The sequence below is a fragment of the Lycorma delicatula genome, chromosome 1 (assembly GCF_047948215.1).
Source record: "Lycorma delicatula isolate Av1 chromosome 1, ASM4794821v1, whole genome shotgun sequence".
In the NCBI taxonomy this organism is placed as follows: Eukaryota; Metazoa; Arthropoda; class Insecta; order Hemiptera; family Fulgoridae; genus Lycorma; species Lycorma delicatula.
This window is the reverse complement of record NC_134455.1, coordinates 203,841,199-203,854,506: the sequence shown is the minus strand read 5'-3', so window position 1 is coordinate 203,854,506 and position 13,308 is coordinate 203,841,199. Positions and strand designations below refer to the sequence as shown.

At 29.5% G+C, this 13,308-nt stretch overlaps 1 protein-coding gene across 1 annotated transcript in view; it reads left to right on the top strand.

The window, feature by feature from the left end:
* LOC142318249 (putative G-protein coupled receptor No18) overlaps positions 1–13,308 on the top strand; it is a 318,921-nt gene that overhangs the window by 152,686 nt on the left and 152,927 nt on the right. The window contains exon 3 of the mRNA XM_075354813.1: positions 12,146–12,290. Coding sequence (XP_075210928.1) covers positions 12,146–12,290 — 145 coding nt within the window. The remainder of the gene's footprint in view (positions 1–12,145; positions 12,291–13,308) is intronic.

Here is a 13,308-nt window from a genome sequence, read left to right as displayed (position 1 = left end):
TTCGTTAATAAGATAATTTGACAGCCGAGAGACTATTTAAATCACTCAAATAGATCATAATGCACATTATTTAAAGTTTACCAAATTAAGGAATGATTTCTGAAAGTGTGTTGCAGCACTTTCAGTAGTTATCTATAAAGTAAATTATGCCGCTTGAAAAAAAATTGTAAATCCTGTTAAACTTTGAGAACTACGTGGCTGAAAGCAATGGAAAACTGAAACTGTGCTATCCGAAGAAATTTATTTTTCGTAACACTCATCTATTTATATAATAATATGGACAAAATAATCCGAAGATAAGAGGGTATACTACAAATTTAAAAAAAGAGTTGTGGATAAAGTAATAAAAAATAAAATTTAAGAAGTTATAAAGAAGTGTAGGGTATTTAATATAGATCGAGAACTTAACAGGTGAAGTTTAGATATTGTATAACTGGAGAAATGATATGAAAAGAAAACAAGCATGTTTATCAGGTTAGCTAAATAAGATCAAATAACCGAACGTAGTAAGAATAATAAAAAAATAATGAATACGAATTAAAGGCTGACAGGTAAATAAGAATTAATAATGCATTGAGGTAGGATAAAGAGTTGCAGTTACATGAAAAACCGAAATAAATTTCAGTTTGAATAGATTATTAAATCTTTGGCAACGCTGCGGGTCTGTATGTCAGTTTCTTTAGCGAAAGAAGAAGAAATAGAAAAAAACATGAAGACATAAGTGACTTCATCGTGATGAAAAATCACCATGGAGATGAAAATGTAATAATAATAGTGACTGGAATGGCAAAATAAGAGAAGGAAATGGGTAAATACGTATCGATCACGGCTTAAACCTTTATTGGGGGATTACATACCAAACTGAACACATTTTATAGTAGGACTATTTGGTAAACCGAGCTCACCATTCTTATGGGATTAGTTTGTAACAGGATTATTTAGCTGATTAATGTCCTTGGGTCCTGTATACGTTTGAAAATCGAACTAAAATATCTTACAAAATCCAAATTCTGAATTCTCTAGGAAGGTATACTTTGATTTTATGTATATAATAGATAGAATTTTCTATGCGTAAAATTTTATTTATTTACGTCTTCAGCATTCTAAAAGTGTATATTATAAATTGGATAATTCTTGGTATATTTAAATACCATAAAAATAATTAAATTTCAAATTTGCTTTCAGTGACTAGAGTTTAAATAGTGTAGCACGAATTTGAGAATGAGAAAAAAATTAATATTTTCTGAAGTAAATTGATACTATTTAGTACTGTTCAAAAATAAAAGGGGTTAAAGAGATTTCAAGTAATAAGGCTAATTAGTCGGGGAGAAAAACGTTGCAGAAACTGGTTTGTTTAATTTGTAAGAATTGAAATATTTTTACGTGAAAATGAAGATTGGTTAAAAAACACCATTTTGAAGCGATTACCGTTAGTAAGGAATCGGTGACCAACAGTTTGGCAGAGAATTTTAAACTTAACTACAAAATAATCACAAATTAATGTATGAAATATAAGTATTGAACGCCAAAGCTTATCAAAATGAGACAAAAATTGTGTCCAGAACTTATGAATGCTGAAAAATGTAGAATGAATTTTAATTTTAAAAACTGACAGAGAAACAGTGTGAAATAGTTTAAAAGTCTAAAGATTTTAACATTAATGAGAAGATAAATAAGATACAAAAAATCTGAACTCTACAAAATATGATATAACGTAAAAAACGGAAATAAGTATAAGATGAAAAAAGTTAAGTTAAAGTTAGTAAAAAATTGTAGATAACCAGAGATGTGTTAGAAGAGATAGATGATAGCAGAAAGAACAAATATATAAAACCGATGAAGATAGAAAAATACATCAAACTTAAGAAATTCAAAAGAGAAAATATTGTTGAATTTAAGATGAATGATATAGAAAGAAAATAATTTCAAGACGTTAAGACATACCGCGCAAAAAGTAAGAGAAAGTTTGTGAAAAACAAAGCCAAAGTGTAAAAAAGTTGAAGGTTCAAAGATAAAATCGTCGTAAATGAAAAAGGAGAGAATTATTGATGCAGAAATTCATAGAATTTTGTACAGATGGGGAAAATTATCTAGATTAGTGTTACAGAAGGGTAAAGAATTTGATAATAATTTCAAAAGAGAAAATATTACAATCTGAATGTGACAGTGAACACAATGACTAAAATAATATTTCAACAAAAACAATATTGTAATATTTTAGGGATGGACAATATAATAAATGAAATTGGCTTAATGCACACTAATGTGTTAAATTAATTATTTACTGTTAACTTGAGATAATATTATGCATTTAACAATTTCACAACTTTTGTTATAGAAGTAAGTTAGTCTATTTTGATCACAAATCTAATACATCTTTCCCTTATATATATATATATATAGGATTTATATAAAATGCGAGTATAAATAATATAAACATATAAGGAAATTTAATATAATGCAAGATTCAAATTATTGTAACTAATATAGTTTAATATGGTTTTCGGCTGAGTCCAGAACTTGTCAGACGATTTTTACATACGTCACCGTATATGATAAGTACCACATCACATTATATATCTCCAGAAATAAATCTGATGGGTTAGTTCCTTCCCGTTCCAACACTTCAGTTCCAACTTCCAACTTTATTACGCGCCCGAGTGATCCTGTTGAAAATTAACTCTCAACCCGGTTCCTGAGATTATACTTTAGCCAGGATAAGTTTACCTGTTTATCAAACATTCATATTTTATTTCACGCCCAATTTTTTTCGGTTAATTACAATAAATTATTATTTTTTTCTTATTTAAGTGTTTCAGCCAATTTATAATCTTGAGTCTTATTACAAAGTAAAAATAAACTCACAACATTATTCCGTTTTTTGTTTGCATAGATATTAAATTCTAAATAATTGATCGATTAAAATAATTTGTTACCTATTGATCTGGGACAGTTTTTATAACGTTTGTTTTCTCAGCAGAAAAGGGGATATATTAAATCTGTTGTATGATATTACCTGTTTTGGTTTCTGTTGTGATCGTTATACATGGAAACGCCTGAGGTAAAAAAGGAACCAGTCACTACTCTATGTGAAAGTAAAGTTCATTGTTATTATTTTATTATAATAAAAATAATAATAATATTTTATTATTTTCAGTAATTTATTTTACTGACTGGTCAAAGGAATAAATTTTTCACTTGCAAGCTAAATGCAGCTGCATTACGGTGAACTTGACATTCTAATATGCAAAGTAAATTCGGCTCGGTGAAGATGATAATAGGAAATCACTTCTTATTTGCTTATAAAAAGTAAAAACAATTGAAATATTAGTTATTCTTCGAGAATGTTTTCCTGTTTTTCGAAGGATATGTGAGTTATGTTAGGTTACCGACAACTACTAGGGTAAATAACAAATACAATTTGTATAATTTCTTTATTTTAAACGCAATCTTTAGGATTTGTTTTCGCTATTAGGAAAATGTATTTTTCGTTTTAAGTTTTTTTAATTTTACTTCTTGTAACTGACACGATGGATTAAAATATGTTAGTAAGATAAGTTACTATAAAACATAAGTTTGAGTAAGAATTCAAAGTTTACACAACGAAGAGTAATCGTGGTTTATAAATAAAATTATTTAAGTTTTTGATTTGATAAAGAAAGTAAACACCAACTTTACAAATAAAAAATAAAATCATACGCAGAAGAATAGCAAAGAATTTTTCTCATTTTAACCCGAACATTTCTTATTTTATGATTAGGAATTGTTTATAAATGGTGATTGAGAATTTATTTAACAGAAAACACAACCTGATCAAGGTTGTTCCTTAAGTACTCCAAAATAAATAAATTTTTTATTTAATATAAATTTGAATTGGTCTACGCTTAATCGCTGATCCACCTAGATCCTTGCTCTCTTTTATCTTTCTCCATAGGGGTTCTGCGAGGTTCAGTGATACTAATCCATACTGAAAATCTCAAGATTTACCGCATTCCCTGGTGAGTTTTGGTGAGCTGATGATTCATCTGCTTACAGACCTGGTCAGTGTCTATGTACTTATCTGACGAGAGGCAAAACAATCTGAAACTGGGACTGAGGTGCTTGTTGGGTTTTTCTAGACTAATAATCCTATCTAATAAATAAGATAAATGCATTTCTAATAATAAAAAGAATGTTTGGTTTATTTTATTTACATTTTTAATGTACATATTTTTACATTTATGTATATAGCATTTTCTAAAAAGACAACAGGAGTAAGCTCGGAAGGAATAAACAACTTACCAAATCCTTTGAAAGATATTACTTTTCATAAAAGTTTAATTTTATTTTACTAAAAACCTAATTTTGGATATTAATATATGTATGTCATGATAGGTAAATTTTGGATAATAATAAATAGGTTTATATTTTTTTTTTATACAAAACTGGCATATATATATATATATATATATATTAACAATTATTAATATTTATTTATACAGATTAATTAATATTACACATTGAAATGAATTTGCATATGTTTGGTATATACTTGTCTGAGAACATTTAATCATATTATAAAAAAGATTTGTTGTTTTTTAAAAGTGTGTTTGACAGGGCTACAGTGAAAAATGTGAAATAGGTTCCTCCCCCTTGTCTTCTTTCTATCTTTATTGTGTATCTCGTTAAAAATGCGATCATCTCTCTGATGACTCGGAAAGAAAAATAATACGACCCGACTTTAGCAAAGCCACTGCCAACTCAGAAATTGATTTATTACTTCAAACAGAGAAAAAATATCCAATTGTTCTTCAATCTGCTAGTTTTGACGCAACAACCATTTCCACTTCCCCAACATCAGTTCATCGGTCTATCATTTATCTATTTATAAGAAAATACTTTTAAATGATCGATTTAAGGTTAGTTTTGTTTTTTATCGGAATTTGTAAACACTATTTTCAGACTGATTCTTTACACTGTTATTTATTGAAGCAGTATCATTGACACTATTCAATTTTTTTTTCTGATTAAATGAAAATACAGATATAATGTTATTCAATAAGGAAGAGATTAATTAACTTTCAATTCCAATCTAATCACTTTACAAATAGATATTGATTACAGATATGAAATTCTCATAAATTTGTAATTTAATAGTAGACGTTCAAGATGATATTATCAAATGAATATTTGCAGCTATACGGCGGAAATAAAATTTAAAATTGTAAAATTATACCAAATTATGTAAGCTACAAGGTGAAATATTGATATCTTAAAACAAAAAATAAATTTCAAGTGTCTAGCCTAGGGATTTATATACACATAAACTTTTTAACACCTAACCATTGTCTTAAAATATATTCCAATACGTTACGTTTACATTTATATATATATAAAACAACATGCAGTGAGTAATTCATAATCAATGCTAGCAAACACTACTGCAGATAAATTTATTAAAAATTGTATATACGTTTTTCATGCGGTGTATGTGCAGGCTGTGAAAGAAAATAATGGAATAACAATAGAAGTTGCTAATTTTTTTTTAATTTCTCGATAAAAAATGAAAGCATCAATTTGAACTTTGGTGTGTGTAATTTTCATATGAATATTTAAAAACAGATTTCTAGATTTTTTCGAAATTTGACTTCGAAAAGAGCGAAGGAAAGTAAGAAATTTTGGACAATGATTGTAAATTTTCCTCATTTCCGATTATACTAAACGAGGTAGTCAGTGTGGATTTGGCATTTAAAATACGCTTCAGTTAAATATCTAAAAACCATTTTCGGATTTTTTTTGAATTTCGATTTTTTAAGAGGTAAGACGTTGTACGGTGCGGCCGCTCAACCAACACAGCATTACTACTGTTACTGTACGTGCGACACGACTGGCATCTTTCTCTGATTAATTCCTAAAAAGTATAAAATAAAAACAAACGAGCGTGCATATACACACGCATACACACTATTATTAGTACTATTTTATTTCTTTTTATTTTTCATTTAATTTATTTATTTTTACTTTCCTGCCAGTTTGCCAAGCTTACTATTTGCAAAAAAATCTGCTTCCCGATTTGTTTTTTTTATTTTAGACATTTTATTAATAATTTAAATTTAATTACCGAATTCAGTATGTATACATTTGTGTCAGTGCGGCTGGTTTTATATAATTGTATTGGTGTACATTTTGCTTGATATTCAGCGAATAGTAAAAATTGCAGGCGTGGAATTTATTTGGTAGCTTAAATCAGCGGAGTGATAAATTAAATTCTTTAATAACTTGGTTGAAAGGGTGGAAAAATTCTTGTGCTGTATTTCTAAGAGATTTTTTACGGCATTTTATGTTAAAAATAATACCTGATACAAAAAGATTAAAAAAGGTTTTGTTTAGATCTCCATCTCTAAACATTTTTAGCAGCAGGAGTTTTATTAGTATTATAAAACAATAACACTAATAATAACCGGCTAATAACAACTCTGATTACTAATCTGCATAAACCATTTATTCCTGCTACCCATAAAAAACACAAATATTTCGTACATTTCTGTGTATTTTAAAGCTAGATCGAATTCTGATCTCAGAATAAAATTACTTTGATACCTTTCGTCTTCCCAAAAATAAAATATATATATATATATATATATATTGTATAAATTAAATTTCCACTTACCAACAATTTAAAATATTAATAGTCGCAAACATCTTACAAACATGACGTTACTGTCTTATTGACGGACAAATTAATTTTATTCTTGACGACCGACTATTATGAACATAACAGTTAATTTAAAAACAATTATTGATTTGAATTTAAATTAACATCTTTTATAAAATCCCTGAAGACAAAGTAACAGCTCCTAGAGTACTAGGATTTACACTTTTTAAATTGTTGGTAAGCGGAAATTTAATTTATACAATTTTTTTAATACCAACTGTTCCAAATGCTTAGTTAATTAAATATATATACATATATATAATTATTTTACACATTTATATACTCCTCCAACCTGTTTTTATTCTTTCTTTCTTTCTTATCTTAATAATAAATCTCCACCTGTACCTCTAACAACATATTTTGACCTCATTCCTCAAAATTTTCTCTTATCTTTCTACTCGTTAAATCTGACTTTCCAGTATTCTTATTAACTTTATTTCACTACAGCTGTACATTAGATAAATTTTATTTGCTCATTTTTTTTTTTAACTTATAATAATTTTATTTGCAATTTGTCTACAGTTTTTGTGTTAATCATCTATGGAATTTTCATACTTTTATGTGCATCCATCGATTCTAGTACAAATTTTGTTATCCAAAGTTTTCACCGAAAGCTTCTATTTTATCTAATGTATTCCATTTTTAACTTTTTATCCTTTCGTTTTCAACTGAAATTTATTTTTTAAATGCTTCTAGCTCTCTCAGGTCTTGGAATGGAGGGGGTGGTGTGGTGACCAGGATTGTCACAAGGCGAATTCTTCCCCAAAGGAGTAGGGTTGAACCTATGAATTGTTCAAATTGCAGCTCCATACTATTATTCTCCATCCGACTTAATCCCCTTCTTTTATCTATTTTTTTCTTTATATCCTTTAACTTTAAACAAAATTTTCAAATGTTGTCAGAATCAACTTTAGTTCCTGGGTAAGTTTCGCAGTTCACTGTTAGGTTTCAGAATCTCTGCCTAACTATAATATAATCTCTGTGATACAATCTTTGTTTCCTGTTTAGCCTCCCGGAATCACCGTCAGGTATTACTTCAGAGGAGGAATGAGGATGATATGTATGAATGTAAGTAATGTGTAGTCTTGCACAGTCTCAGGTCGACCATTTCTGAGATGTGTGGTTAATTGAAACCCAACCACCAAAGAATACCGGTATCCACGATCTAGTATTCAAATCTGTATAAAAGTAACTGCCTTTATTAGGTCTTGAACTTTGGAACTTTCGACTTCGAAATCAGCTGATTTGCGAAGACTCGTTCTGCGAGATACAATATGAGATCTTTTAGTCTCACTACCTCCTGTTACATATATTCTCTTCTTAATGTTTCTTTAATACGATATTCAAAATCAGCAGTTTACACTAAACGTAAAATTATGAAAATTAAATTCTTCTTCTTTTTTTTTGACGTAGTTTATACTCTCCAAATATTTTCCCTTTTTACATTTCTTATGAAATTTCATTCAGCTATGGTTATCAGATTCTCATTTCCTTTTACATATAACATACCTTCACGGATCATATATCATCATCTCCGCTGAAGAGGTTAGCATATACGAGTAGATATGTACTCAGGTAGTAGGCTTGGGATTTAAATCTATGATGACTATAAAAATTCTCCTATTTTACTTGTTGCTATAACAATCCCTTTATCATACTTTTTTTTGTTCATTATTATCCCTATTCCTTTATTTACATTTTTTAGTTTTTTTTTAATCCTAAAATTATCTGTGACCAATTTTTTTCTCCTTTCTATTTTACCTATTTCCTAATATATCTAGCTCTAATTTTTCAATTTTATTTTTTTAATTATTCAGTCAACCACTTTTGTTTAAACTTCAAACATTCCATTCTACTATTAGTCGGAAATAGACATTTATCCGTTTACAGGGGATTGATAACATTTTCAGGGGATCCATTTATACTTTTCCCTGAAAAATTTTTCAACATCCGTCGTGAGTCTTTTACTACAATTTTTCCCAACTAAACATTAATTTTGTTATCCGTGACTTTCCTTTTAACTGAATACGCAGTGAAGGGAAATGTTTGTTAATTAGGAAAGATTTGTACAAGTTTAACTTTGAACCAAAATCGATTAAATCAAACGACACTAATCAAGCTTCTAAGAAGCTGACAGTATAAAAATTAACTGTGACAATGCTGTGGAGAATTATTTTCTTCACTTGTAAATTTACAACAAAATGATTACTATTCGATTGTTTAGTATTAATCAAGTCTAATTTCTAAGCAACACTTTCACAGATTGTAATTTGTGTAAATTATTATTACATTATATATACCTTGTATAAATTTTATTTATTATTAATAAACACTATTAAGATCAAAATATCTAAACTGAAAATATACTCGTATTCCATGAAAAGTTTTAATTTTCAGCCTCTTTTTATCAGTTTTTCAGCTTATTACTTTCCCGTCTAGCGCTGCAGCAAAGCTATAGCTTTAGAAGGGAAAGTATTCTTCACCTTTCTAACCTATGCCGATGGCCATCTTTCTAAGTAAAGCCGATGGCCATCTTTCTAAGTAAAGCCGATGGCCATCTCAACGACAGTTGATCTAACAATCCCGCATCTGTCAAATCCCCAGCAAGGGCATTAACTCTCAACTCATCAGTATGACTGGCTTGGCTAATGCCAGTTATCGGGGGCGACATCTCGCATAATTACCCAAATTTTTTATACAGTTCACACAAACCCTTAAGATGTTCTATAACATATTTTTCCATATATCTGCCCAGATTGTGTTGCAGTGCAATAATAGACTCACCCAATTGTGAGTGTATTGCTAGTGCCTCCGGGGGGAGTTCCTCCTCCACAGATGATACCTGCCTCGAGCGTCCTTCCTTATTGCCAAGAGACCTTTTTGCCAAGGCAATAAGCTCGAACTAAAAAAATTTTAAAAAAATCTGTCGAATGTCCAAACTCAATAAAAATATGAAAATACTGTTCCAAAAAATCCTATCTTCAATAACCAGTCCTACGTACGATGTATATGTAACAAAAACCCGTATATAAAAGAAAAATCCGAAGAGCAGAGAACGAAAAAGTCTACTTACTTCAACACATGTATGATCTATTTCTTTTTTTCCTGTTTAGGCTCCGGTAATTACCTTTCAGTTAATACTTCAGAGGATGAATTAGGATGATATATATGAGTGTAAATGAAGTGTAGTCTTGTACAATCTCAGTTCGACCATTCCTGAGATATATGGATAACTGAAACCCAACCACCAAAAAACACTCGGTATCCACGATCTAGTATTCAAATCCGTTTAAAAATAACTGACTTTACAAGGAATTAAACGCTGGAACTCTCGGCTTTTAAATCATCTGATTTGGGAAGACGCATTCACCACTACACCAACCCGGTCGGTTATGTATGATCTATTTCTATTGAACATTGTTCACGCACACAACCACGCTTTTTCAAAACAGAAATTTTTCTCCGTATTTATTTTCAAAATTAGTGATCATCTTTCGTTTTTTTACAAAACATTTATTTAGGAGCAAGTATGACTTTATCTACATGGAACTCTATGGACAATTCCATCATCAGCTCTATGCATAAAAAATGAAAGCAAAATACACTCTGTCAAGCTTAAACTTTCATTCGATCATTTTCCTACTACATGAAGTTTCTTTTATATCTCAGTAAAATACATTTTTATCTACATACAGCTCTACGCTTTTTTTCAAATCATTTATTTATGTACTAGATCTCAACGAAAGAGATATGATGAACAAAATGTATCACAACTTACTTTTAAATAATATTCTTAATATTAAAACAGTATGGCTTGTATTAAAATGGGATCCCCATAGAAAAAATGGAATCTACCAAGTAACCGACAACGTTACTCGATTTATTTTCAATCGCAAACAAACGGGACTTTGACCGTAGTTGACCAATCCTCCGAAAGAGATTTCAAAGCAAGTTATACTCTTATTTGAAAATAATTGAGCTGCTTGGACATGTAAAGTTTTTGTATGTATATGTCTTTAAAATTCTTGTATATATTTTATATTTTCATTTGGAAACGTAACTTATAAATATGGGAAAAAATTAGATTCAAACATCAACTCCGAGCTTACACAGATTTTGTCACTTCTGCTAACTTCAGATTGCATGAAGATCGTGTATACTTGCTTGGGCCAATCTTTTTTATTAGCTCAGTCTTTTTCTAATAGCTCGCTCCAGCTCTATTTAAAACACACGGAATGCCGAACAATCTAAATTACATGAGTAAAAAGAATATTTTCCGTGAGTGCATTTCTAATATAAAGCTATCTTCTTGAAGTTTAAAAATGTACTGAAGCAGTGTTAAGGAAAGAACTCATCTAATCCGGCTATGTATGAAATTTAAACTATTCGACTAAAGGATAAAAATGAAAATTAGTAATTCATTAAAAAGCTCTGAGCGTAGGTAGATAAAATTATATTTTTTAGATGCTTCAATCTCTTTTGGTGGAACGGTCGAGTATGGTTAAAGTAACGTATGTTTCCCATTGAAAATAAATCGAGTAACGATGTGGTTTAGCTTTGTCGATTCCATTTTATTTATAGAGATCCCATTTTAATACGAGAGATATCGTTTTTATTCTACAACGAATTGTACAAAATGAATTCAGTAAGATACGAAATACTATTAAGAATACTATTTAAAAGTAAGTTTGTAATACATTTTCTTCATCACATCTCTTTTGTTAAGATCTAGTATATAAATGGTTTACAAAAAAAACATCAGCTCAACATAAATATGCTTAGGCATAGAGTTGTATGCAGAAAAAATATCTTACGTTAAAGTAAAAAGAAACTTCATGTAGTAGGAAAATGATCGAATGAAAATTTAAGCTTAACAGAATGTGTTTTGATTTAATTTTTTTTTCTTAGAGTTGAAGATGGAATTGTCCATAGAGTTCCACGTAGACAAAGCCATACTTGCTTCTAAATAATCATTTTTGTAAAAAAAAAAAAAAAAATATCACTAATTAAAATAAATTCGAAGACAAATTTTTAAATTATATTACATTATAAATGTATCCTTAAATGGTTTTGCTTCGAATAATTTATGGCAAAATTTCTTGTTGAAGGCTAATCGCAAAGTATTCTTTAAAATTTTTTTTGTGTGACTTATCTCATTACATTAATTGTAAGATTTAAAGAGATTTTCCAAATATATCTTTCTGAAGCACAAAATAACAGCAATATTCCCAATAAACTTCATTAACAAATTAATATTAAGTACTAATGAATAAATTCCAGGCTACAATGTATTTATGAAAATTCATTTCTGAAAGATTTTACTTGTGACTGTGGGTATTAAATCACATATACAGTTATTAATGGCTACACACATCGCCGTTTAACTTTAATTAATGTATTCGTATAAATCTTTTACCTTTATTCAGAAAGTTTTTTGTATTTTTGTTTCAGGTCGGCAACGCGCTTATAATTGGAGCTGTAGCAACAACTCGTCGATTGCGTACAGTTACCAATTGTTTTGTCATGTCATTAGCCGTCGCTGATTGGCTTGTCGGTATATTTGTCATGCCTCTTGCTGTAGCTTCTCACTTAATGGGTAAATATTAAGCTGTGTCAATAGATCTATTTCTAGATTATTTTAAATACTTTCACTTCAGACAATAAGTACTAAAATTCTTAAGAATAAATAAATAAAACTAGTTTCCGATGTAAGCTATAAAACTACTTAGCACGCTGTACTAAATACGAATTAACATATTAGTACGTAAGAATCATAGCCACATTATTGTAATTAGGTGTAGTCTCTTGGGAGGTGTTGGAGTGTATTGGGAGGTATTGGAGCTGTAGCAACAACTCGTCGATTGCGTACAGTTACCAATTGTTTTGTCATGTCATTAGCCGTCGCTGATTGGCTTGTCGGTATATTTGTCATGCCTCTTGCTGTAGCTTCTCACTTAATGGGTAAATATTAAGCTGTGTCAATAGATCTATTTCTAGATTATTTTAAATACTTTCACTTCAGACAATAAGTACTAAAATTCTTAAGAATAAATAAATAAAACTAGTTTCCGATGTAAGCTATAAAACTACTTAGCACGCTGTACTAAATACGAATTAACATATTAGTACGTAAGAATCATAGCCACATTATTGTAATTAGGTGTAGTCTCTTGGGAGGTGTTGGAGTGTTTAAATATTTGATTCGGAATTTAAATAATGAACTCCCCTTTGAACTGACGTTTTATAACATACTGATTTTTAGGGAGCTGTCGACTTATCTCGTTTAAAATACAGTAGTAATTATTCGCGTTAGTTGATTCAAATAAAATTAATTGCTATATTTTAAGGGATATACGCTATTTCATAATTTAATCCCTGCAGGCTTGGCAAGGATCTTATTTTCTTTGAGCGTTACAAAGTTATTATTTTTGGACGCGCCTTGTGTCTCGAGGCAGGCCGCTTACTTCGTTTAAATTTTGGACCAGTAAAAATCTCTTTCTGTTGTACATGAGATTATTCTACTGAAACAATTTGCATAATTATAGTATATTCAAATGAATCTTATTAATTCCTAAATATCTAGTCGTATTCTATTTTTGTTATCAGAATGCATA